We start from the raw sequence: 23,411 nt of genomic DNA on the forward strand, positions 1-23,411 counted from the left end.
GGATATTGTCAGTGCCGAATAAAAATCAAAAGAAAAGTGGGGGTCATATTTGATGCAAGAAAAATATTTTCAGTCAAACACACAAACTGCAAAATCAGCTAAAAATGACATCCAAATTGTAATGGTGGTGTATGATCTAATTTTCCATGACGAATTCTGTCATGTTATTAGTTCATTATGAAATTGCTACATGCATGTCAGGCATAGATCTGCCAAACAAAACAAAATGCCAAGAAAAAAGGGAAAATAGGTCAACAGAGCAAAAACATGAGGACTATTTGAATCCGCCATTATGCGACTACCATTTAATTAGGGCTATTTAGTGTCTGTATGCCTATAATGTCGAAAGTTACCGGTGGCGACTATAAATAAGCTTATATACACACAAACATGGTAAATCATTGATCGAAACTAGTGGTTTTAAACGTTATAAGCCCGGTAAGTGTTTATAATATCTGTATATTTTAATGTATATAGGCAAGACTAAAATTAAATAATCTGATTTATGTAGATAATAATAATTATACACGGTAGGCAGATACTAAAAATGCACTATCATTTGTAATGCATATAATGTTTATATAAAGGACATGTTCGTACATGCTGGCTACGTGTTTATGTGTAATATAAACCAAACAGGAATTATTTATGAATAGCATAAACAAATTGTATTTGGAATGCATTTATTTTCTTGAAAAACAGAATTAGATTCTATGAAAATAGAAGCGGAAATATAGGAGTAATATCTTTTTAATTACTGAATATATTGCTTTTTTTTCAACACAGTATACATAACATGATATAATCACTTAAAAGAAGTTACATTTTACCAATTACTGAATATACTGCATTTTTTTTCAAGACATTATTTTAAATAACATGATTAAATCACACATCTAAAGGGGGAAAAATGATGTTATTATACAAATGAAAAATCTGTGACACTTCATAAAACCGTTATCTGATGAACTCCTTTTCGCATATGGAATGCTATACTATTAGGAGTTATATTTTCTACGTACTGAATATAATGCATTTTTCAATATAACATAACTAAATCACACATTTAAAAGGAGAGAGAGAAAAAAAATCAAATTGAAAAATCTGTGACACTTTATATAACCGTGATCTGATAAACTCCGTTTTACATATGGAAATGCTAGGCGAAAAGTAGTTACATTTTTCTAATCACTGAATTATAATGCATTTTCAGCTTCATTTATGGTTTGATTTGATTTAAACTTGTAAAATATCTTTAACGACCACATATCTCGGATTCCATGATGAATACGTCAGATCCAACCATACGGTCCGGAGTTACGGCCCCTGATAAACCCGTTAAAGAGCCAAAATTTGTTAATTTTTACCTTGTGAACACGATAGAAGTGACATTTTACATTTGATTTTTACCATACTTACACACAACTTAAGTCACAAGATTTGGGCTCTTTTCGAAAACTGGCTAGATTTCATCAAAGGTTACTGCTCCTGAAAGGGGCAACATTTTTAGAGGTTTCATTTAAGCTTTTATTTGATACAAACTTGCACAGAATGTTTATCTTGATAGGCCAAATTTGAAACCGGGTCATGTAGGGTCAAAAACTAGGCCAACAGGTCAAATCAAAGGAAGAAATTGTTAACAACCTAGAGGCCACATGTATGATTCTACCTTCATGAAACTTGGTCAGAAGAATGTTAATCTTGATGATTCCTGTGCCAAGCTCAATACTGGGTCATGTGGAGTCAAAAACTAGGTCACCAGTCAAATCAAAGGAAAAGCTTGTTAACGCTGTAGATGCCACATATATGCACTGGCGCCAGATCAGAAAGAAAATGCCTCTGTACATGTTATACCCTACCCCTAGGTATTCTATAAGAACCATGGTCGTGAACGGGAAAATATACTAACCCATTTCAATCGCGTATTTCATACCTAAAACACGCAGTTCAGTAAATGTGTACTATGGATATTAAACAAGTGGTAATTTATCTTCCGTTTTGTACCGGTCAAATTTATTTAATACTTCTTATCTTAGAAAAACAACGTGTAGTTTACAGTTTTTTCAAAGGTACACAAAAAACTTGCTTGAACTTCCCTGGTGAAGTTCCGGTCCAGATTACAGACACACTCTGATTGGCTGATGTGAAAATGTATGTCAGTCGTCATTTTACTACACGTGTACGCTAAAATGTTTATATGCAGCATAAATGTGCAAAATGAATTAAATAAACAGAATAGATGTATACCAATGTATGATTTCAAATTCAAAATCATATACAAGATGAATTTCATTCATCATTTCGAGTCTTATCGTAAACCTGTGAATATATTGCATTCTGTTTTTGTTTGTTTACATTTCGCTTAACATGTGCACACTGCCGTGACCTCTAGACCGGATGTTCATTAGAGGAGTTCACGCAAGTTTTTTCTGTAACGTTGACTAAAGCATAAAATATATGGAGCATCTCTGCAATATGGAATATTGAGACAATGTGACTGGTGCACGATGGAAGATAAATTATCGCTTCTTTAATATCAATAGTACACATTTACTGAACTGCGTGTTTAGGTATGAAATACGCGATTGAAATGGGTAAGTATATTTTCCCGTTCATGACCATGGTTCTTATAGAATACCTAGGGGTACGGTATAACGTGTACAGAGGCATTTTCTTTCTGATCTGGCGCCAGTGCATATATGACTCTTTCTTCTTGAAACTTGGTCAGAATGTTTATCTTGATGATTCCAAGGCCATGTTTGAATCTTGGTGATGTGGATTCAAAAAATGTAAATGAGCGTCTGATAATAAGAATTTAGTGCTAAATACATTTTCTATGAAGAAAAAAAAAGATAAAATACAATATTTTCAATTTCGTCACGCTGCCATAATTGAAATTTATTACAAATATGTATATATTATATTTGTGATGATGACGTCATACTTCCACATTGGTGCAGAGGTTATCGAGTTCGCGTTGAAAACGAAAGGTTGGGAGTTCGATCCTCACCGGAAGCAATTTTTTTTTTAATTTCTTTTTTCTTTTTTTTATGATTTTTGAAAGCATTGTAAAAAATAAACTCATTCATGTGAAATTTAACTAGTGTTTTGTTAGTGATGTCGGGTTCCAATGTACTGTCTGTAGATAAAACTTATTTTTAAAAAGGTTTTGGGAACAAAATATACAGGCATTGAACTGTGAAAAGCACATAATGCTCTTCTCCCCGTTCACATATATTTCATCCACAAGCTTAAAATCACTGACCAGAGTTTATTACTAGGAAAAAAAACTATTGGCTATGAATTATAAATAAAGATCAAAAAGGCCCCTACTACCATTCCTATTCTATACCAGTAGTGCTATAAGATTAACCATAAAAATGTCATAGACTGTTAACTTAGCAGTTTAGTAAATAAAACAGGAGTTTTCGAGAATTTCGGCAAACAGATTTTCTCAGGGTAAAATTCTCATCACTAACTTTTAAAGATGGCTAGTCTTTTGGGTTTTAAACACGCTTTGTACATGTAAATGATTTTCATTCCCCCATACTAGGTGTCTATCATAGCAGTATTTTTGCCTTAAAGTTATACACATTCTTCCTTCTAAAAAGAACCGTAACTTTCTTAGTTTGTATATAGCATATTTGTCGAATTTTCGCATGTCAAGATTTAATCTTAATGCATTCTAAGACATTCATTCAGAAATCATGAATTATCTTCAATTCTTAAAAATTTTAATAGATCTTAAAGAACATAAACTTCTTAAAACGGATCCATAATTCCAGATAATTCCAGCAGCACTCCTTTAATTTTCATGGGGCACTGGTGATTTTTCAAGGGAGCTCTGCCTTCTAGGTAGCACCTAAGTTCATATTAATTTACTTAGTAAGAGTCTCAAACCTATTGTTTATATGATACCTCATTGATTCATGTATACATGAAATGAGTGAAATAAAGGATTTTGACTTGACTTGACTTGACTTGAAACTATTATACAGAAAACTGCTTTTCGCACAGGGAAAAACTGCTTTTTGCACAGGGAAAAACAGCTTTTGGCATATGTTAAATTCTTCTTAAAAGTTGTATATTTCTAATTACTTCAGAATTACAATCGCACACTGAGCAAGCGTATTTTTTAACATTTTGAAAATGAACGAATAGGCTGAGATACAAAAACATGGAAGTATATAAGTTTCAATTTATTTGATATTTCTCAAATAAGAATTTGAGTTTAATCAGCATACCGACATGCTTTCCTTGATGTTTGAATGAAGTTTATTTATTAAGGGTATGAATTGCTTACAGTTAGGTATACGCATGTTGCAAAAACATTTTGTAAGTACTGTATACTGTTCATTAGCCAAAGGCATGTATATGCCGATAATGCTAATAAATGTTGTTGTTGTTGTTGTTGTTGATGTATGCTACAGAAAAGGATCCACCGCATTCGCCTAATCAGATGTTAAATGGTGATTATCGAAGGTGATAGACGTCACATTTATATAGGCGAGATAATTCAATCAAACATTATACATATCTCAGAGACACGTGTCCAACATCAAAAGACGATTGAAGACTTCATGTAGTTTTTAGTTTTTAATATACTTCTGACAGAAAAGTAAAAAATATTATCAAATACATCTTGTAAATAAAATAAAGTTCAAATACTATTTATATAATTCAACTGGAAAAAATGTATGTTTTTTTCAGTGAAGAATTTCTTCTTTATATTTTTCCCGTTGAAAAGCAAATCACCAAATATGTATCTATATCAACTGAAATTGCGGTCTTTCTTTTATCAACCGTTGGTAAACTTATTAAAATATTTTAACTGTTAACCCTTAACCATCTTTCAAACTGGACAGCACCATTATCTGTTTAAATGGGTGTTTACCAGAAAAATACTTACTGAATGGCGAACAGTGCAGATCATGATCAAACTACATGGATGTGCAGGCTGATCGTGATCTACACTGGTCACAAAGGCAGAATCAGTCGTGTTTAGCATGATGACGGTTAATTATAAATGGTTTAAATCTTGTATCTTGTCATATCTCGAAAAGAGGATTTTTGTAACTCGGTATATACTGGAAAGGATTTTCTCCTTTAACTTCAACGATATTCTTTTTTTTTGTATGTGATTTTAGAAAGTTGAAAAAGTTATACCATTGTTGTAATTAATAATTTATAGCATGGTGAAGAAAATCTTACGGAAGCTTATATATTTCCAATTCGTGAAGAACTTTCATATGCGAAATTAAGAAGATTTTAAGATAAATTCGACAACGATTTTTTTTACATCTATATTTTTATCTATATGTTTCTGCTTTCATTATAATTTTATAACAATGGTGTTTTATGTCATATTATTTGGAAAGTATAAGTCCTTTTCATGAATGGACTCCGTAGCAGGAAAAAGTAGTTTTTCCTATCAGGTTGTGTGAAGTTGGCAATGATTATTTACTTTATCACCAAAATTTATTTTTAACTTCAGATTTGTTAATTCAGCATAATATTACCACAGTGATAACAAAAACTGTTTGATTTTATATGATTTGGCAAAGAAAACTCTTTTTCACATAGAATTCACATTATGTGAAAAGGAGTTCTTCAGGTCATAGTATATAAAGTGTCACAGATTTGTTTTATTTAACATCGAAATTCGATTTTGTTTTCCTTTTAGATGTATGATTTAATCATAGTATTCATACTGTGTTGAAAGAAGCATTATATTTAGCATTTAGACAAATTAAACATTTGGAAAGCATTTCCATTATGCGAAAAGGAGTTCATCAGATCACAGTTTTATAGTGTCACTGATTTTTCCTTTAACATCAAATTTAATTTTTTCCCTTTAGGTGTGTGATTTAATCATGCTATTAATAATGTCTCCAAAATAGCAATATATTCAGTAATTAGTAAAATATAACTCCTTATAGCATACAAGAATCATTTTCTTATTTTAGGCATACCCTCCTGAAAACATGAAAATGGGTGGCACATTCAAACATAGATCTATAAAATCAGCTATTAAAGCATTTTATCTGATACGTGAGGCATATATGCCACTCCTGATATTATTCAGTAATTGTAAACATTGACAGAACGAATGGCCGAATTTGCGGATCTATCGGGGTCTGTTCAAGGCGGGTCTGATGCCGATTTTGAGAAATCTTGCCACCCATGTTCTGGCCCTTGTTTTGACGTTGGACGCAGAATGGAAGCGACAAAATATTGCCCACAGTGCAAGGAATATCTATGCACTGCATGTACGCGATGCCACACACGTTTCACAGCAACAAGAGAACACCAACTTACAGACCCAGTGAAACATAATGGTTCGGGAAAAGGGAAAAGGGCAAAGGCTATTCTAAATCCCAGCTGCAGTTTGCACTCAGACAGAGAAATTGAGATGTTCTGTGGCTCGCAAGATATGGTGTACTGTGCTTTATGTATCGCTAAAGATCACAGGTTGGTATTTACATTCTCGTTAACTTCAAAAGTAAGGCGTTTTGGTGAGCGATTTGCATGTTTGATCGCTTCTTTGTAAGCTTATTTATAGCCGCCACCGGAAATCCAAAGGTAAGCCTCCGCCAGAAGACTGTTAGTAATTTTAGTTGGAGGATAGTGCAAGATACAAAAGACTCTCCAATACACCAGTTTCTCAAGTTCTTTTGCGAATCAAGTGTTAAGCATCCATTCACGGGGCTCTTATCCCGATGATAGTACTTTTATTTTAAGGAGTTGGGGCTCAAACTCACGACCCCTAGTTCCGTAGTCAGTCAGCGCTACCACTGGACCGCTGGTTCATTCCTGGGGGTCTGCTACTTGTATGTGTGGTTTTATTTTGCTTTGAGCATATCCGGTACCGCTTAATAATTGGGAGGATGTTACAGTACTTTTACTGGTGTTTCGAACTAAATTTTGATAACTAACTATTAATGTACATGTACGGGATGTTATAAATGTTGCAATTGATTATTGATTGTCATAATTTATTTCTGTGAATTGAACACGTCGATCAGATTTTTATTCAAAGTAAATTTTCATACTGGTTTCCAGAAAATAAGCTTATTTATAGCCGCCATCGAAAATCCATAGGTAAGACCCCGCCAGAAGATTGTAAGTAATTTTAGTTGGAGGATAGTGCAAGATACAAAAGACATTCGAATTACACCAGTTTCTCAAGTTCTTTTGCGAATTATGTGTTGAGCATCCATACACGGGGCTCTTATCCCGATGATAGTAATTTTAGTTGAAGGAGTTGGGACTCGAACTCACGACCCCTAGTTCCGTAGTCATTCAGCGCTACCACTGGACCCCTGCGTCATTCCTGGTGGTCTGCTACTTGTATGTGTGTTTTTGGTTTTGCTTTGAGCATATCTGGTTCCTCTAAATAATTGGGAGGATGTTATAGAACTTTTACTTGTGTTTCGAACTAAATTTTGGTAATTAACTAAAAATTAGTGTACATGTACGGGCACGTTGATAAGATTTTAATTCATAGTAAATTTTCATAATGGTTTCCAGAAAATTAAACTGTTTTTATATGATATATATTCTTACAGATTATGTAATAACGTGAGCGAGATAGCAGAAGCCGCCAAATGTAGAACATTAGCTCATACATCTATCGGAGACAAGATTAGCTATCTGCGAGACGAGCTGGTGGTTGCTAAGGAAGAGAAAATAGGGAACATACAAACCTTCGGGACGGAAAAGAACGAGCATCTGATGAAAGTTAAACGAACAAGCAGGAAGATTATTTCTCATATTGAGAGGCTTAGGGATGAAGCGTCCACCTCCATTGAACGTAAATACGAGAAAATAGAGCAAGAACTTCAAGCCGACACCATGACTATCACTGAAGCAATAGAAAAATTAGATAAGTCTAGAGAGCAGATTAGTTCTTTGGAAAACCTAAATCAGACACAACGGTTTGTGCAGGAGAAGATACAAAAGCAACTGTTAGCAGGTATTGAAAAGCTAAGTATCAGCACAAAACAAAAGAAAGCTAGAGCGATACAGTACACGGCAAATGAGGGGCTAATCGAACAAATCATAGCGGCAACCTTCCTGGTAAAAATTGAGGAAAGGAGACAAACAGAAGAAAGAAGCCTGAACAAAGAACCGTTAAAGATTAAATCAAAAAAAGAAGTAAATATAAAGAAAAAGGATGATAAAGATACCTGTTGGATCATCGGAATATGTCAGCTTCCCGATGGCACTATTATATTGGCTGACGAGAAAAACAGGACTATTAAAAGGCTTGATAATGATTACAAGGTGAAAGATCACTGTGATCTAGGCAGTGGGCCTCTTGGTATTTGCTGTTCTGGTGAATTAGAAGTAGCTGTTAAAGTCGGCGGGAGTAAGGATGGAAAAATACAATTTGTACATGTAGGTGCCACATTATCGCAAACGAGAGTTTAGCCAGAGTAGCCAGAGTTCAGCCAGAGTTTAGCAAGAGTAACCAGAGTTCAGCCAGAGTAGCCAGAATTCTGGTTACTCTTGCTGGCCAGAATAGCCAGAGTTCCGCCAGAGTAGTCAGAAATCTGGTTACTCTGGCTGGCCAGAATAGCCGAGTAACCAAGATGTCAATTGCTGTGGCTACTTTGGCTAGCCAGAACAACCAGAATTTCCGAGATGTCCATTGGTTCTAGCTACCCTGGCTAGCCAGAATAGCCAGAGAAAATACTGTAATACCTATTGCGAAATGACCCTTTTGGTACTCTCAGGTTTGATTTTTTAGGACCATATGGGTCCTCTTGTTTATATTGATATCATAAACAATTGCAGTGAATTTGTACCAAATAAATTAACTTGAAGACATAATATAAAGAAATTGGAGAATAAATTTTTCATACTTATTAACAGCAACCAATTCCTGAAATTTGCATTTTAAAGTTGTGGAAGTTGACGAAATGTTGACATTTGAACACATACACTTAAAGCGGCTTAATAACGGTATTTCATCTAAACCCTTGGAAAAAGGTAGGTACCTGCGACATGCCAATCAAAACGCAAAATGCCATTCAAAAATTGATTGTGGTCACCCTTTGTCATTAGACAATCAACATTCCATCTTGTAGTAACTCGGTATTACTTGTGTACGTGTATGAAACGATATTGACTGTTTGGATTAAACAGTTATAGGACTGCTAACTGATAAGTAAGACAATTCTTTGAAGTCCGTTTGGTGAATCACTTGATACATGAAACACTAAAAAAAAACCTGAGGGTACAAAAAAGGGTCATTTCGCAACATGTTAAAGCCGACTTCTCTGGCAGAAGTCCGTCTCATGAATCACTTGATACATAAATCACAGAAAAAAAATCAACCTTGAGAGAACCAAAATAGTCAACAATCTTCTCACACCTTTCCAATATAGCTTTCGTTCCAAACATAGCTGTGAGGTTTAATTATTATCCTTTACACAAGAAACTTTTGACAATCTCCAATCTGGAAACAAACAGATTTCTTGAAAGCTTTCGACAAGATCGATCATCAACTCCTTCTCTATAAAATCGTGAAACTTTGTGTCTACAGAATCTCTCTATCCTGGATTCAATCTTTCCTTAGTAACCGTTCTCAATCTGTAGTAGTTGAAGGCTCACACTCTTTACCAGTTCTATCAGGGGGTTCCTCAAGGTTCAGTGTTGGGTCCTTGTCTCTTCCTTTGTTTTATCAATGACCTTCCTGACTCTGTTAAAGGTAGAATACGCTTATTTGCTGATGACACTATCATATACCTCAACATAGACTCGTTAGTAGACTCTTACAAAGTTCAAGATGATTTGACAAAATTAGAAGAATGGGAACGTAATTGGTCTATGGAATTCAATCCTGATAAATGCGAAGTAATAGGAATCTCAAAAAATATCATCTTTCCATATTCCACATTACTTAATCAAGAACAAAAAAACTACAGGAAATGCTAAATATCTTGGGATTACTATTAGTGATGTCTTAACTTGGAAACACATATTAAAATTACATCTTCAAAACCTAGTAACACTCTCAGATTTATAAAACAATATGTACAATGTAATAACAATAATATTAAAGAAACTGCCTAAAAACATACATTCACCCACAATTAGAATACTGTAACACCATATTGCATCCATTGCAGAAAAAACTTAGTATTATCATTATTATATTATTATCATCATCATCAACATCATCATCATTATTATTATTATTATTATTAATCCAGATTTGTTGAGCGCCCATTTAATATAAAATATACGTTCAAGGGCGCTTAACAATTAAACATGTGACATATGCCCCTAGAAATTTTTTTAATATAGAAATCTCAAGATTTTTCGACCCGATGTAGATCATTTTCTTAGTTTTTTTCTCTAGACACTAACTAGCCTCTATACCTTTTTATGAAATACTCGGCGATTATAAAGAACTGAATATATACTTTATATATAATTATCATACATTGCCTCATTATATATCTTGCAGGCGTCCTCTAGTCCTTCGGCATGCTCAATTTGACTGTTTCTGTATGTAAAACACTACCAGTTAATTAGAAACACTCGTTTTTACTGATTAGAATCAAAATTAATGTAAACACGATAAAGTGTGCATAAAGTGTGCATTATTAACGATATAATCGCACCACCTGAAGAAATTCCAGGATTGTTAGAAAAAGAGGTCGCGACCACACCTATCGCACCATTTGCATTTGATAGTACAAAATGTACCATATTTGAGCACTCAGGATCATTAACCTTGTTTTAGGCGGACTTTTGCCACGGGTGATTTTTGTGTATAGAAGTCTTGAATTCTACGGATCATAAACTATTTCTTCATTACTAGTTGAAAACAGTTTAATTTGGAATTTCAAAATTTGTTAACTTCAGAAATTTTGACAAAGGCAAGTGTCTCCGTTTGCCTCAGTGAGGTTACAAGCCTGCTTAAATTACTTCCTTTTTTTTCAAAGCTACAATGATGGAACTTGACCATAGATACAATAATTGTTCGAAATGTTCAATGTCTGAATTGAATTTCTGTAGGATACATGCTTTGCCATAAAAACTCTTAAACTCAGAAGTTTTTCTACTACACATTGGTACCACAAAAGTACATGTAGTTAAAAACGATTTGGGCCTACAATTCAAAGAAAATTTAAACAATTACGTACCTGTTAGTAACTGATACTACATTTTTGTGTAAACAAAGCCTGACTCTTTGATAAAAGAAAAACATATTTAGGATACTAAATATACTACGTAATAGTATGTCAGTTAGTCGGATGTTTTTTCTTCAAACGTAAATATATTCAGAGACAGCAAGTGCGTAACCGACGAAAAAACTATGATCAAACTGGTTTTCGTGAACTGCGGATCCAAATACATGTATAACTGTTATACCCATTTAATTTATACCATAGTATACGTAAAATTTGCATCAGCTGTAGTCCACCATATCAACATTTCTACGTAAGGCTCTAAAATTTCTAGAAAAAATGGACGATGTTTAGTTTATGTATATTTTTCATATATATTAAAACTTTAAAATTAGCACACTAAGACAAATTACGACGATTCTGAAATATGCACATTGTATTCATGTTAAAATACTAAGATAAGGAGATAATCTCTTTGTACGATATATCTAGTTATGAAAATACATCTTCTTTTCTGGCATGGCTGATCTATTTTCAGAGAGACCGCTAAAACAAGACATCTTTCTTAGCAAAAGGTGTACATTTGCAGTTACCAACACTGAAGTCAGGTGTTATATTATATTACTGATATGTAATACATGTATATCAGAAATGAAGGAAATCTCTAAGACTTTAAAATTACGGAGAGGTCTTAACTGCATGCCAGTGTGGCGGGAATTGAGCAATAAAAAAGTGACACTGTTTATTAGTAATGTTACTGTAGTACATGCATGTATCAGAAAAGAAATATCTCAAACATTAGCATTTTGAAACAAAAATGGAAAAGTTCATTTGCATACAACATAATAACACGTCAGTTAATGCTGCTTGAAGTTGCTGCTTTGTAAATGTGTTTAAACACAAAACATTGAGAGAGAGAGAGAGAGAGAGAGAGAGAGAGAGCTAATAAATGCCATAAAAAGCCTCTCCGTACTTGGACCCAGTGTTGATATATTATCTGGTCCTTTAGGATCATGGAGTCTATTTCATGTATCTGAATTATTCCGCTTAACACGATGCTAACAGTCTCAATTAATCATTATTTACGACACATCTATGACAAATATTGGTAACAAAGGTTGTCATTAGCATTTCAAAATAATGTGCACGCTGTACTCTGGATTTCAGATAATTGCTTTCTTGATACCGGTTTATCAAAAATGAAAATCATTGGCATTTTAAATTAGTTAATTTGTTGGGTTTAACGCTGCACCGACACAATTATAGGTCATATGGCGACTTTCCAGCTTTGATGATGGAGGAAGAACCCCAGGTGCCCCTCCGTGCATTATTTCCTCACGAGCAGGCACCTGGGTAGAACCACCGACCTTCCGTAACTAAGCCAGCTGGATGGCTTCCTCACATGAAGAATTCTACGCCCCGAGTGAGGCTCGAATCCACATCGGTGAGGGGCAAGCGACATTAACCACCCGGCAACGGCATTTTAAAATAATGTGCATCAACAATTAAAGCCAGCCACTGTAGCCAGGATTTCAGATAATTGCTTTCTTGATACTGGTTCATCAAAAATGAAAATCTTAAGGCTAGAAAAAATTAAGTTGTATACTATACGATTAACAAAAACAATTTCGTGAGTTTATTTCTGATAGATAAATGAGATCGGGTAGGCATGAGAAATATCTATATTCATTTTTAAACTACTTTATGTTACAATAGAACACATTGCTTTAGTTCGGATGCGGAATATCAATTGTGGCGTCATAAACATGTGTCTTTCTCCAAAACTCGCGTATTATTTTCGGACCACGGTGATCTGATATGTTGCTTCGTTTAGGCTTACAATACGTAGTAAGAAGTAAATCTGAGTAGCACATAACTATAGTTGAGACTACTGTAGGCGAAAACGAAAGTCGGATAATCAAGTTTTTGGAGTAAGTGCTTAAACTGCTTTACTACTTTGTTGAACCGTTTTAGTTGTTAGTGTTAAAATTATTATACCTCTGATAGGATCTATTACATTTATTACTAAGCAAAATTACACATTTTAGACTACTATTGGCGGCACTCAAATATAGGTCAATAGAGTTTTCAGCCTTTTATTTATTTCTCAGTCTATGTAATGAAGATTATGGCGGATGTCCCTTAAATGTATACTATAAGGTAAGTCTGAAAGTTAATCTACAAGTCTAAATATTAAAAGATTCTTATGATTGTCACAATATGATAAAGTAAAACTTTGCATTCAGTTGTGCAGTTTACACCCGTAAATCTGTTACGCTAGTTTTTGTTTTAGTCCGCTTCCCTAATTCAATCTAGGAGGTCTATATATATTTACTCAAGCCAGTCGTAGGTTTGGCTTTTTAACAATAACGCTTGCACGTACAATGACTGATTGTCTGTGGTCATTAGAAAATTGTATCTTAGTGTGAGTCGGTATGTTTGACATTTTGATATGTTATTAAAAGATGTTGATCTAAATGTATGTATAAATTAAAAAAGTATTTTCTGTAATATTTGCTCAACTGAACTTTATTTAGGGTGAGCTCAAAGTATTGGTGGATGGTCCAGCGCCCGCCTACGGACTCATCCATCATCACGCGTCTTTCAAACTACTGAAGAGAATTACACTTAACTTGGTCTGTAGCATCTTAGGATAACCCTCTGTCATTTTACTATAGTTTGGGTCATATGCTTAAAATAGAAAAAAAAAAACCACCTTAAAATGCCTTCTTCTAACCGCATGATCAAACTTGATATGTAGCATCATTATAAGGCCTTCTCCCAAATTTGTTAAAATGGGGGCAAATGGCCACCATTAGGGGCCACTAGAGCTAAAAATACCTTTAAAGGACTGTTTTGATGAACTGCTCGATGGATATTCATTTATGTCGGTCTGTATCAAACAGCTTCTTCACATATACTGCTTAATTGATCTTCATCAAACTTGGTCTGTAGCATCATTGTAAGGTCTTCTCCCATATATGTTCAGCTGAGATTGTTTTGCCCCTTTTAAGATAGTAAGAGTTAAAAATAGAAAATCTTCTGATGAACTACTGACAGGACTTTCGTCAAACTTGGTCTGTAGCATCATTATAATGTCATCTCTCAAATTTGTTAAAATGGGAGCAAAACAAAGCAAAAATAAACAAAACAAACAAACACAAAACAAAAAACAAAAAACAAAAAAAAAAAAAAAAAAAAAAAGCAAATAAAAAACAAAAAACATTTACATGAACCGCTTGGTGTATCTTCATTGAACTTTGTTTTAAGCATCATTATAAAGTCTTCTTTCAAATTTTTTCAGTGATAACTCTTGGCCTATTAGGGGCCACTAGAGTTAAAAAAAGAAGAAAAAACACCTTTAAACGATTTTTTTTATGAACCGGCTCATGTATCTTCGTCACGCATGGTTTGTAGCATCATTGTAATGCTATCATATTTATTCAAATGGGGCTTGGATTTTTGAGAGGCCGCTAGATCTTAAGCTAGAAATACATTCAAACGACTTCGTCTCATGAACTACTCGATGGTTCTTCATCATACTTGGTTTGTAGCATCATTGTAAGGTCCATTCCCACATTTGTTCAGATGGGGGCACTTGGTCCCTTTTATTGGCAGCTAGAGTTAAACTCTTCAAACGACTTCTTCTCTTGAACCACTGGCTGGATCTTCATCAAACTTGGTTTGTAGCACCATTGTAATGGTTCCAGTTTTTTTTTAAACAACTTCTTATCACGTTATGGTGCAGTCACAGCAAAATATAGAAACACGTTTAATAAACTGCTTAAAGGATGTTCATCAAATTTGGTCAGAAACAAGGTCAGATGCTGAAGGTCCTCTTCATGTGGGCGACTTGTTATGATAATGTTAGCTATTTTGCATTGCTCAGATTAAATTTGGTAGCACCATTAGACCGTTAGCGTATATCGTGGTTTGTCATATCAAAATTATATGCTACTATTTATAGATTTAGCATGTAATGGTATAGTCAGTCATTAGATAAGCTCACCTGATCGGTCGCCTGCTTCAGATGACATTATTACAACGTTCACAGGAAGATCATTTTATCACCAGTGATACGTTTTTGATTAAAGACAATGACCATGATCACCAGCTTTTAATTCGAGAAACTAGAACCCTCTGTCAAAATAGTTTAAAGCTACTTGATTCGCAATTGACTAGTCATAATTGCTTATTAGAAAACTAAAGAATTTTTTCTTCATAGACATACCAGTAATTACCAGGTGACTGTCTTTTCCAAAAACCAATTAAATGCTATATGATTCTGAAAAAGTAGCTGCCCAGGATGGGGACATTTTCCTCTTTACGGTAATATAGAAAACGTTTCACAATAGAATAGGATTACACAGAATTGCGAAACAAAATATGGAAATTGAAATACATCCCTGAAGAAATAATTTCATAGAACATTAATTTAAATCATTGCACTAAAGCGTGTCTATGGTGAGGATGATTAAGGTATAGGTCCATGTTTCGGAGAAAAAAGCTCGAACGTCATCAAATCATAGAAAGAAATCATTGTTTTACTTGAAAATTTAACAGCGTATAAAACATTTATATTATTCTACAAAACCATTGTCAATTTACTGATATATATATATTGAATTCCGGAAAGGGACTGCATGAAGGGGCCACACTTATGGACAGTTCAGTGCCTTAAAAAACTCGCCATTTTTTAAAAGCTGTTACACGTCTTCGTTTTGATGCATTTGCAACATCGTGCGAGTATTTAAACTTTACATAACTAGGTAAAACATCGCTTTTGACAATTGTTTACATTTATTTCTTTACAAATGACATCCTTATTTAAAGGGGGACAACTCATTAAGAATATTTTACGTATCCAACTCTGTGGGACAGAACAGTAAAACATTTATTGGACAGATAAGTTGTGTGTCAAGATGCTGTTCATTCGTTAAAAAATCTGTTGTTTTGTGATATACTGCTAAACCTTAAAAGAAAGAGTTAAAAATTTAATTCTTAAAAACAATATTTGGATATTCAAATATTTCACAAAGTAGTTGTTAGAATATCATACATCAACCGTAGACGGTTTGGTACCCTATTACGTTACTCTACATGTCAAAAACATAGCTAGATGTACCAGAACCATACATAGCTATATAGAAAAGTCAAACTTTCACTTAGTGTTGCTATATTTTCTGGTCCGTTGGGAACATGGAGTACATTCAGTGTGGCTTAAGCGGAAGCTAGGAAGAGCGAATTTGTGTTACCTCTTCTTAACTAGACAAATTCTTAAATGTGTTCTCTGCTTCCATTTATAAGAAAATCTCTAGTACAATTGTCTATCTTGCAATTTGCAACAATGAACTCAGATGAGCGATTTAGGTTCGTAATAGATTTCTCGTTTCGTGTGTTTACATGGAATAATTATGTGATTCATATTATGTTGTTCTTTTTACTGCAGTATGCAGTTGGGAAGATAGCAGTGGACAATATGGCAGAAGAAGGTGGTTGCAATGTTTCCGTGCGGGGTTCTGATGCAGAATTTGAGTATGCGTGTACACCGTGCACAGAAGACGGTAGCAATCAAGAAGCAGTGAAATACTGCCCGGAATGTAAGGAATATCTTTGTGCAGCATGTACAAAATATCATAAAAAGTTTTCCGCAACGAAGAAGCACAACCTGCTTGAAAAAGACTTACAGAAGCACGAACATACTTTTGAAACCAGTGTGGGAGTAGTGAAGAAAAGAGACAAATGTGCAGCTCATGCGGAACGAGATATTGAGATGTACTGCGGTTCACATGATATGGTATATTGTACTCTATGCATTGCTAAAGATCACAGGTATGCGCAGTTTCATATTATCACTTAAAAGCAGTGAGTTAGCTTTAAGTGTGGTACTTTAATAAAACGTTGACCACTCAATAATATGTGTACCAGACACATGTAATTTTTAAAAGATTTTTAAACTACTTTGGTAAATCAACAAAACTAAAATCTTTTTACTAGTAGATGCGTGGTACAGAATGGCTTATCATGTGGTAGTTTCATGAGTTCGATACTTAAACAAAGCCGTATGATATATGTAATGCAGCCATTGATAAACAGCTGAAGCAAAATTTTGTTTCTTTAGGCTGCTCTTCTTATTGAATTTATTTTTTCCACATCATTGATAATCTGTTTAATTAATTGGAACAGATGATTCTTGAATCTTGAGTAAATTATTTTTGATGATGATATTTATGCAATTTCGGACATAATATGTGCGACAAGCGTCATGTATCCCTTTATTGCAGATAATAATATAGGTATTACTTATATTGTTTAATGATCATGTGTGGCGTGTTTTTCGCTGATTCCATAATAGTGCGGTTTTGTTATCCGCAAATATCTAACAACTCCTGCCGCTTCAATTGTTCAATGGTAGAGAGTCTGTTTTGAGTGTGGGAGTTCGAGGGTTCGATTCCCGGGCGCATCATACCGAAGATCAGTAACGTATGAATCTTGGATCAAATAGAGCGGGTTTGGTGATTTTGTGCAAGAAAATCATTTTTTTTTTTTGTTATTTAGAAATTAGTGTCAATGACGGCATGTAGCGAATGATGTCATACTGGTTACTATTCAATTTCAACCAGATCTAAGCATTTTACTCAATTACTTAGGGAAATCATGCAAAAATAGCAGGTAAACAACGACGTGACTCAGAAACACATTTTTTCCAGTACGTTATTCAGAAAAAAAATACAATATTACCACTTCAACTGATACATTCCTGCAACATGCTTTTGTCATAACTGTTGAATCAAATTTCCTGGACGACGAGTATTCCGCAGTATCGGGAGCACATCTTTCTCTGTATGTCGTCTTTAACACTGATTTCTAAATTACAGAAAAAACTAATTTTCTTACCAGAAATCTTCAAATCCGTTCTATTTGATACGAGATCATAAGTTACTGATCAAGTTTTGGACACGGTGATAACATGTAACATTTTTGTCGCACAAGATTTCATGGATTTGTGTGGCTTTTATGCGGATTATATGCGACGTTAAGTAAAGTTTATCTTTACCTTTACCTACCCCTTTGAGTCAGATGTTGCAAATTACTGACATCAGTCATAGCATCCTCCCTCAGAAGATCGCACGGGGATCAAACTCGTGGCCAGTTCTGTGACCGAGACATTAATTGTCATCAGACCGATACTGTACTCGTCTTCCAGTCATTCCTCGTGTTACTTTTTACCGCTTCTGTGGAATAGGAACATTTACCAGATATGCACATCAAAAACCTGTGAGTTCGTTTGTACAAGACCACTGACAGATTATACAATAATAGCAAAAGCATTCGTACACGTTCATATATTGACATCTGTGTAATTTCCAAGACGTATCCGTGCACATGCGCATTTTAAAACTCAACCTCTGATAATCACGTACAAACGTATTTCATGCAAAGTATAAACAATGTGTAAATTGCTGTCTTTTTATGTAAACATAGATGTATGGCAGCCATATAAAATTCTTTTTATACGCTCGTCTCTGAAAGAGCGGGGCGTATTATGTGAACACCCGTGGCGGGCGGGTGGGCTTTCGGCGTCCAAAGCATGTCCGCTGTCTAAGTCGAACATTTTTCATCTGATGTTCTCCAAACTTGCTGACAATGTTTGTGGGGATAATATCTCGGCCAAGTTCGATATCCACCCATATAGCCCCAGGCACTCTTGAATTATGGCCCTTGAATCACCCGAAATCTGCGAAATTAGCCTTGTCCATTCAAACAGTTTTGATCCGATTGTCAATTTCATCCCACATGGAACCTCACAAATACCTTGATTCCTTCTTACTCTTTTTTGGGGTTAACAAGGCATACAATATCAACATTGTTACCTTTATGATACTAACTGAATACCTAGACAGGGGCCTCCGTGGTCGAGTGGTTAAGGTCTCTGACTTCAAATCACTTGACCCTCATCGATGTGGGTTCGAGCCTCACTCGGGGCGTTGAATTCTTCATGTGAGGAAGCCATCCAGCTGGCTTACGGAAGGTCGGTGGTTCTACCCAGGTGCCCGCTCGTGATGAAGTAATGCACGGAGGGGCACCTGGGGTCTTCCTCCACCATTAAAGCTGGAAAGTCGCCATATGACCTATCATGTGTCGGTGCGACGTTAAATCCAAAAAAAAAAAAAAAAAAGAATACCTAGACGGGCGTATTTTGTGACAGTCTGGCACTCTTTATTTCGTTAGAAAGGATTGCAATAATATTCAACTTTCGTTTAATTCTATCATGGCTGATCCTAGTTTACTAGTACATTGTATTTCAAAAATTTGATAGATAGTGTTGTTTTCTTATGTAACGGCGATAATTTATGATTATAGCCCGTAAACGAAGTTTAGGAATGGTATACTGTAGTAACCATGCTGGTGCGTCCGTCCGTCCGTCCGTGTATCTGTGATAACTGTTTAAGGGGTGGGTAGATTGAGTTCATTTTTTATACACAGGATTATGATCATAAAGTATAATCGAAGATGATTTTGGTCACAATTCACTAATTTTTGCCAGGGTTATGGCCCCTTCTGACTTAAATAACTATAGTATGTCAATGTCCTTAAGATAACTCTTAAAAGGATGTATGGATTGAGTTAATTTTTGGAAGACAGGAACGTGATTATAAAGTACAAACTTAGATCGATTTCAAAAACAATTCATTAGCTTTTGTAGAGTTATGGCACTTTTTGGACTTGAAATTCAGCGAAATGTCAATGTCTGTTCCATAACTCTTTAAATGATGAATGGGTTGAATTCATCCTTTGTAGTCAGGCAAGTCGCCATATGACCTATAATTGTGTTGATGCGACGATAAACCAAACAAAATAAATAAATTTGTAGTCAGGCACATGAGTATAAAATGCAGGTTACGTTCTGTTTCAGTTTTTGGTGGAGTAATGGTCCCTTTCGACAGTGTCGATGCCCGTTCGATTACTTTTAAAAGGATGAATGGATTGAATTCATTATGCCCCCACAAACCTTTTACACAGTCTTTTTTTACACGGGGGTTTATCTTATCCAGGAAGGCGGTGTTACGGGTGTATTATTTTGCCTGCTAAAAACCAACAGGTCTAATTACCCTTGTATATCTTAACATTCTCGTACACGTTTTAGGTCATGTACAGATGTGTTTGAAATTGAAGAGGCAGTCACCCGCTTTTCTGTACAGTCAGACGAGATTATGGTTGAAAAGGTTGAAAGTGTGTTGAAGCAAATGATTGAGATGAAACAAAGCAAAGATGAAAACATCCAAACGGTCGAGAAGCAAAATAAAGAAATGCAGATGAAAGTACAACAAACAAAAAATAAGCTTATTCAACACGTTGAAAAGCTTGCTGACGAAACAACAAAGACTGTAGACACTTTGCACACCAGTCTTATACAAGAGTTAGCAAATGAGCGGGATACTGTATATAAAAGTATTACAACGTTAGAAAACTGCAGACGACAACTGGATTCCTCGGGGAACTTTGATAAAAGCGAACAGTTTGTGAAACAAAAGCTACATAATGGTATTTTGTCTGCTGCTGAAAACCTTTTTGATGACACTTGTCAGTTTGAATCAAAGAAAATCACATGCAAAGAGAATGATGTGTTAATTGATCAAATTATGAGTGCCACGTCCCTGATACAAGTAGAAAGAAACGTAGTTCAGAAGCCAACCTTGAATTTACCACCTAGTGTCAAGTCGGTGAGTACAGTGAGTGTAAAGGAATCTTCGGATACGGAAGTGTGTAACATCGTGGGTATATGTCAGCTTTCAGACGGAACCATTATTCTGGCAGATTGCGCTAACAGTAAAGTTAAGCGACTTGATGATCAGTACAGAGTCAGTGATCACTGTGTCCTAGAGGCAGGTCCGACGGGAATATGTTGTACTGGCATAAACGAGGTAGCTGTGAAGCTGGCGAATAATAAGGTACAGTTTGTGTCAGTTGGTGCTCAGATGTTAAAAACTAGGGCATTTGACATTGAAGGCGGTATATATATTGGATTCGTCAGGTTTGCTGATACATTATGGAGTTATAATGGAAATGGTGCAGATATTTACTGCAAATCTGGCACGCTGTTGAAGACCCTGAAGAATGATTCGCCCGGGAAACAGTTAATCAAATCAACATCATCGACCCGTGTATTCCCAGTCGCCAGTAATAAATCATCCGTGTATGTGTCAGACTTGGGTAGCAGAGTTCTTTGTCTCGACGCTAGCGAGAATGTAGATATGATGCTGACAGAAACAAAGCTCAAAGACATAAAAGCAGCGTGCATATCCAATTATGATGTTATGTTTGCGGCTGGATATTCATCGCATAATATCATGATGTTTGGAAGTGACGGCAAATCTCTGGGTGAATTGATAGCATCTGACCAGGGAATCGGGTATCCTAAGTCATTGTGTTACGATAGAAAAAAACATAAACTGGTTGTCGGTTGTGCGAACAATATTTCGGTGATAGATCTCAGTGTTTGACGTTCTGTTGAAAGGCTTATGAAAGTATATTTAGGTAATGTATAAACACACCTGTTGACAGTCGGAAGTGGTAAAGTGAACAATGTTGCTTGCCTCGATGAATGTGAGAATATGAATCTGAAACAAAACAAAACGTGCATTTCAAGTGATTGATTTGTGTTTGTTGCAGACGTTTTGTCTAACAACATCACCTTGTTTGAAAGTGATTGCAGTTAATGTATGACTGAACTGGTAGCTCAAAAGCGGGGAGTAAAGAATCCCTAGTAGCTTAGTCCGCGTGACAATACATAAAATGTACCAAGAAACAATAACTGACTGTTAGCTGGTATTGCGTATATAGATTGACTTTTGATATTTGATGTGCATTTCAAGTGATCGATTTGTGTTTGTTGCAGACTTGTCCAGCAACACCCCCGTTTTTAAAAGTGATTGCAGTTAGTGTCTAACTGAACTGGGAGTAAAGATCCCTAATAACTTAGTCTGCGTTACAATACCAAGAAACAATAACTGACTGTTAGCTGGTATTGCATGTATAGATTGACCTTTGATAGTTGATACCTTTATTCCAGTGTTTATGGTTGCTTTAGTTTAGTTATAGTTAAAGTTGAACGTTTTATTTTTCTTATAATATTTTTTATTTAGTAAGATGACTTTGTACATTTCCCTCCTATTTAGTCATGGTTTGCCATGTAGTTTCCTTAGTGTCAACTGATAATCATTTCTAGGTTAAGCACGAAGAAAATCATACTTATACATAGAGGAAAATTTCTAGCATATTTCAAGTGGTTTTCACTATATAAATGGAATCACTTTGGACTTCGCAACATACAAATGGCTTGGGCATGTCCTGACAAGTTGATTATATCAAAGAGCTATAAAATAAACGTATTTCATAAATCTTTGATTCTATGATAGAATTACAGAAGTGATGACAGCCATTCCATAGCCAGACAACCCTGCAAAATGTTATTATTATTAATCTAATATGAAAGTATATTTCGGACATGCGTACGGAGCAAAGTGAATGTTATTATAATTAATCTAACATTATAGTATGTTTCGGACATTCTAATGTAGAAAAGTGAATGAAAATACATTTTATCGAATCGATCTGTTTTAAAACAAAATGATGCGATATCGGTCACAAATAATATTATCCTATGCTGCAAGTATTAATTTTGCAGTCGCCATCAAAAAGAAAAAAATATACTTGTTACAAAATCATATGAAACAATATTTTCTAAAATACATTGTTGCGAGTTCAAGTGGCTGATTAAAATATTTGCTAAGTGTATCATTATTTTCACTTTTTACTTCTCATTGTTTAATTATACTAATTATACTTTTTATTTGTTACAATATGAATTATACTAGTAATTGCCGTTCATATGTTCTGTTGTATTCCTCAAATATAAGTATATTTCATTTACAGTGGAAGTAATTCCAGCAAGTTGTTTTATTGCCTTTTGCTCAGACCCAGCCATCCTGGATGAAAATGTGTTATTTAAAACAGTTAATAGCAAGTACATATCTTGTAGTTTATTTAAGAAGTAGTTTAATTATTTCATTTAGAGATCTGTCATTGAATGAAGTCAGTGCTGTGCCCTCGTTATATAATAATACGCATCCGAATGACAATGACTTTATCCAAGATTCTAACACGATCCGATTCATTTTCCTATTAAACAAAGAAGGCTGGAAACAGTGAATTATTAAACAACAATTCACTGTTCTGACGTCACAACTATTACGTCATAGTGTC

General features: G+C 34.9%; 1 protein-coding gene across 1 annotated transcript; it reads left to right on the top strand.

The window, feature by feature from the left end:
* Positions 1-330: 330 nt before the first annotated feature.
* Positions 331-23,411, top strand: LOC123549616 (uncharacterized). Its single transcript, XM_045337839.2, has 5 exons — positions 331-438; positions 5,967-6,471; positions 7,569-8,400; positions 16,594-16,976; positions 20,293-23,411. Exons 2-5 carry the CDS (start codon positions 6,110-6,112, stop codon positions 21,647-21,649), a joined length of 2,934 nt encoding a protein of 977 aa, XP_045193774.2. The 5' UTR covers positions 331-438; positions 5,967-6,109; the 3' UTR covers positions 21,650-23,411.

Source organism: Mercenaria mercenaria, chromosome 6, assembly GCF_021730395.1.
Source record: "Mercenaria mercenaria strain notata chromosome 6, MADL_Memer_1, whole genome shotgun sequence".
NCBI classification, from domain to species: Eukaryota; Metazoa; Mollusca; class Bivalvia; order Venerida; family Veneridae; genus Mercenaria; species Mercenaria mercenaria.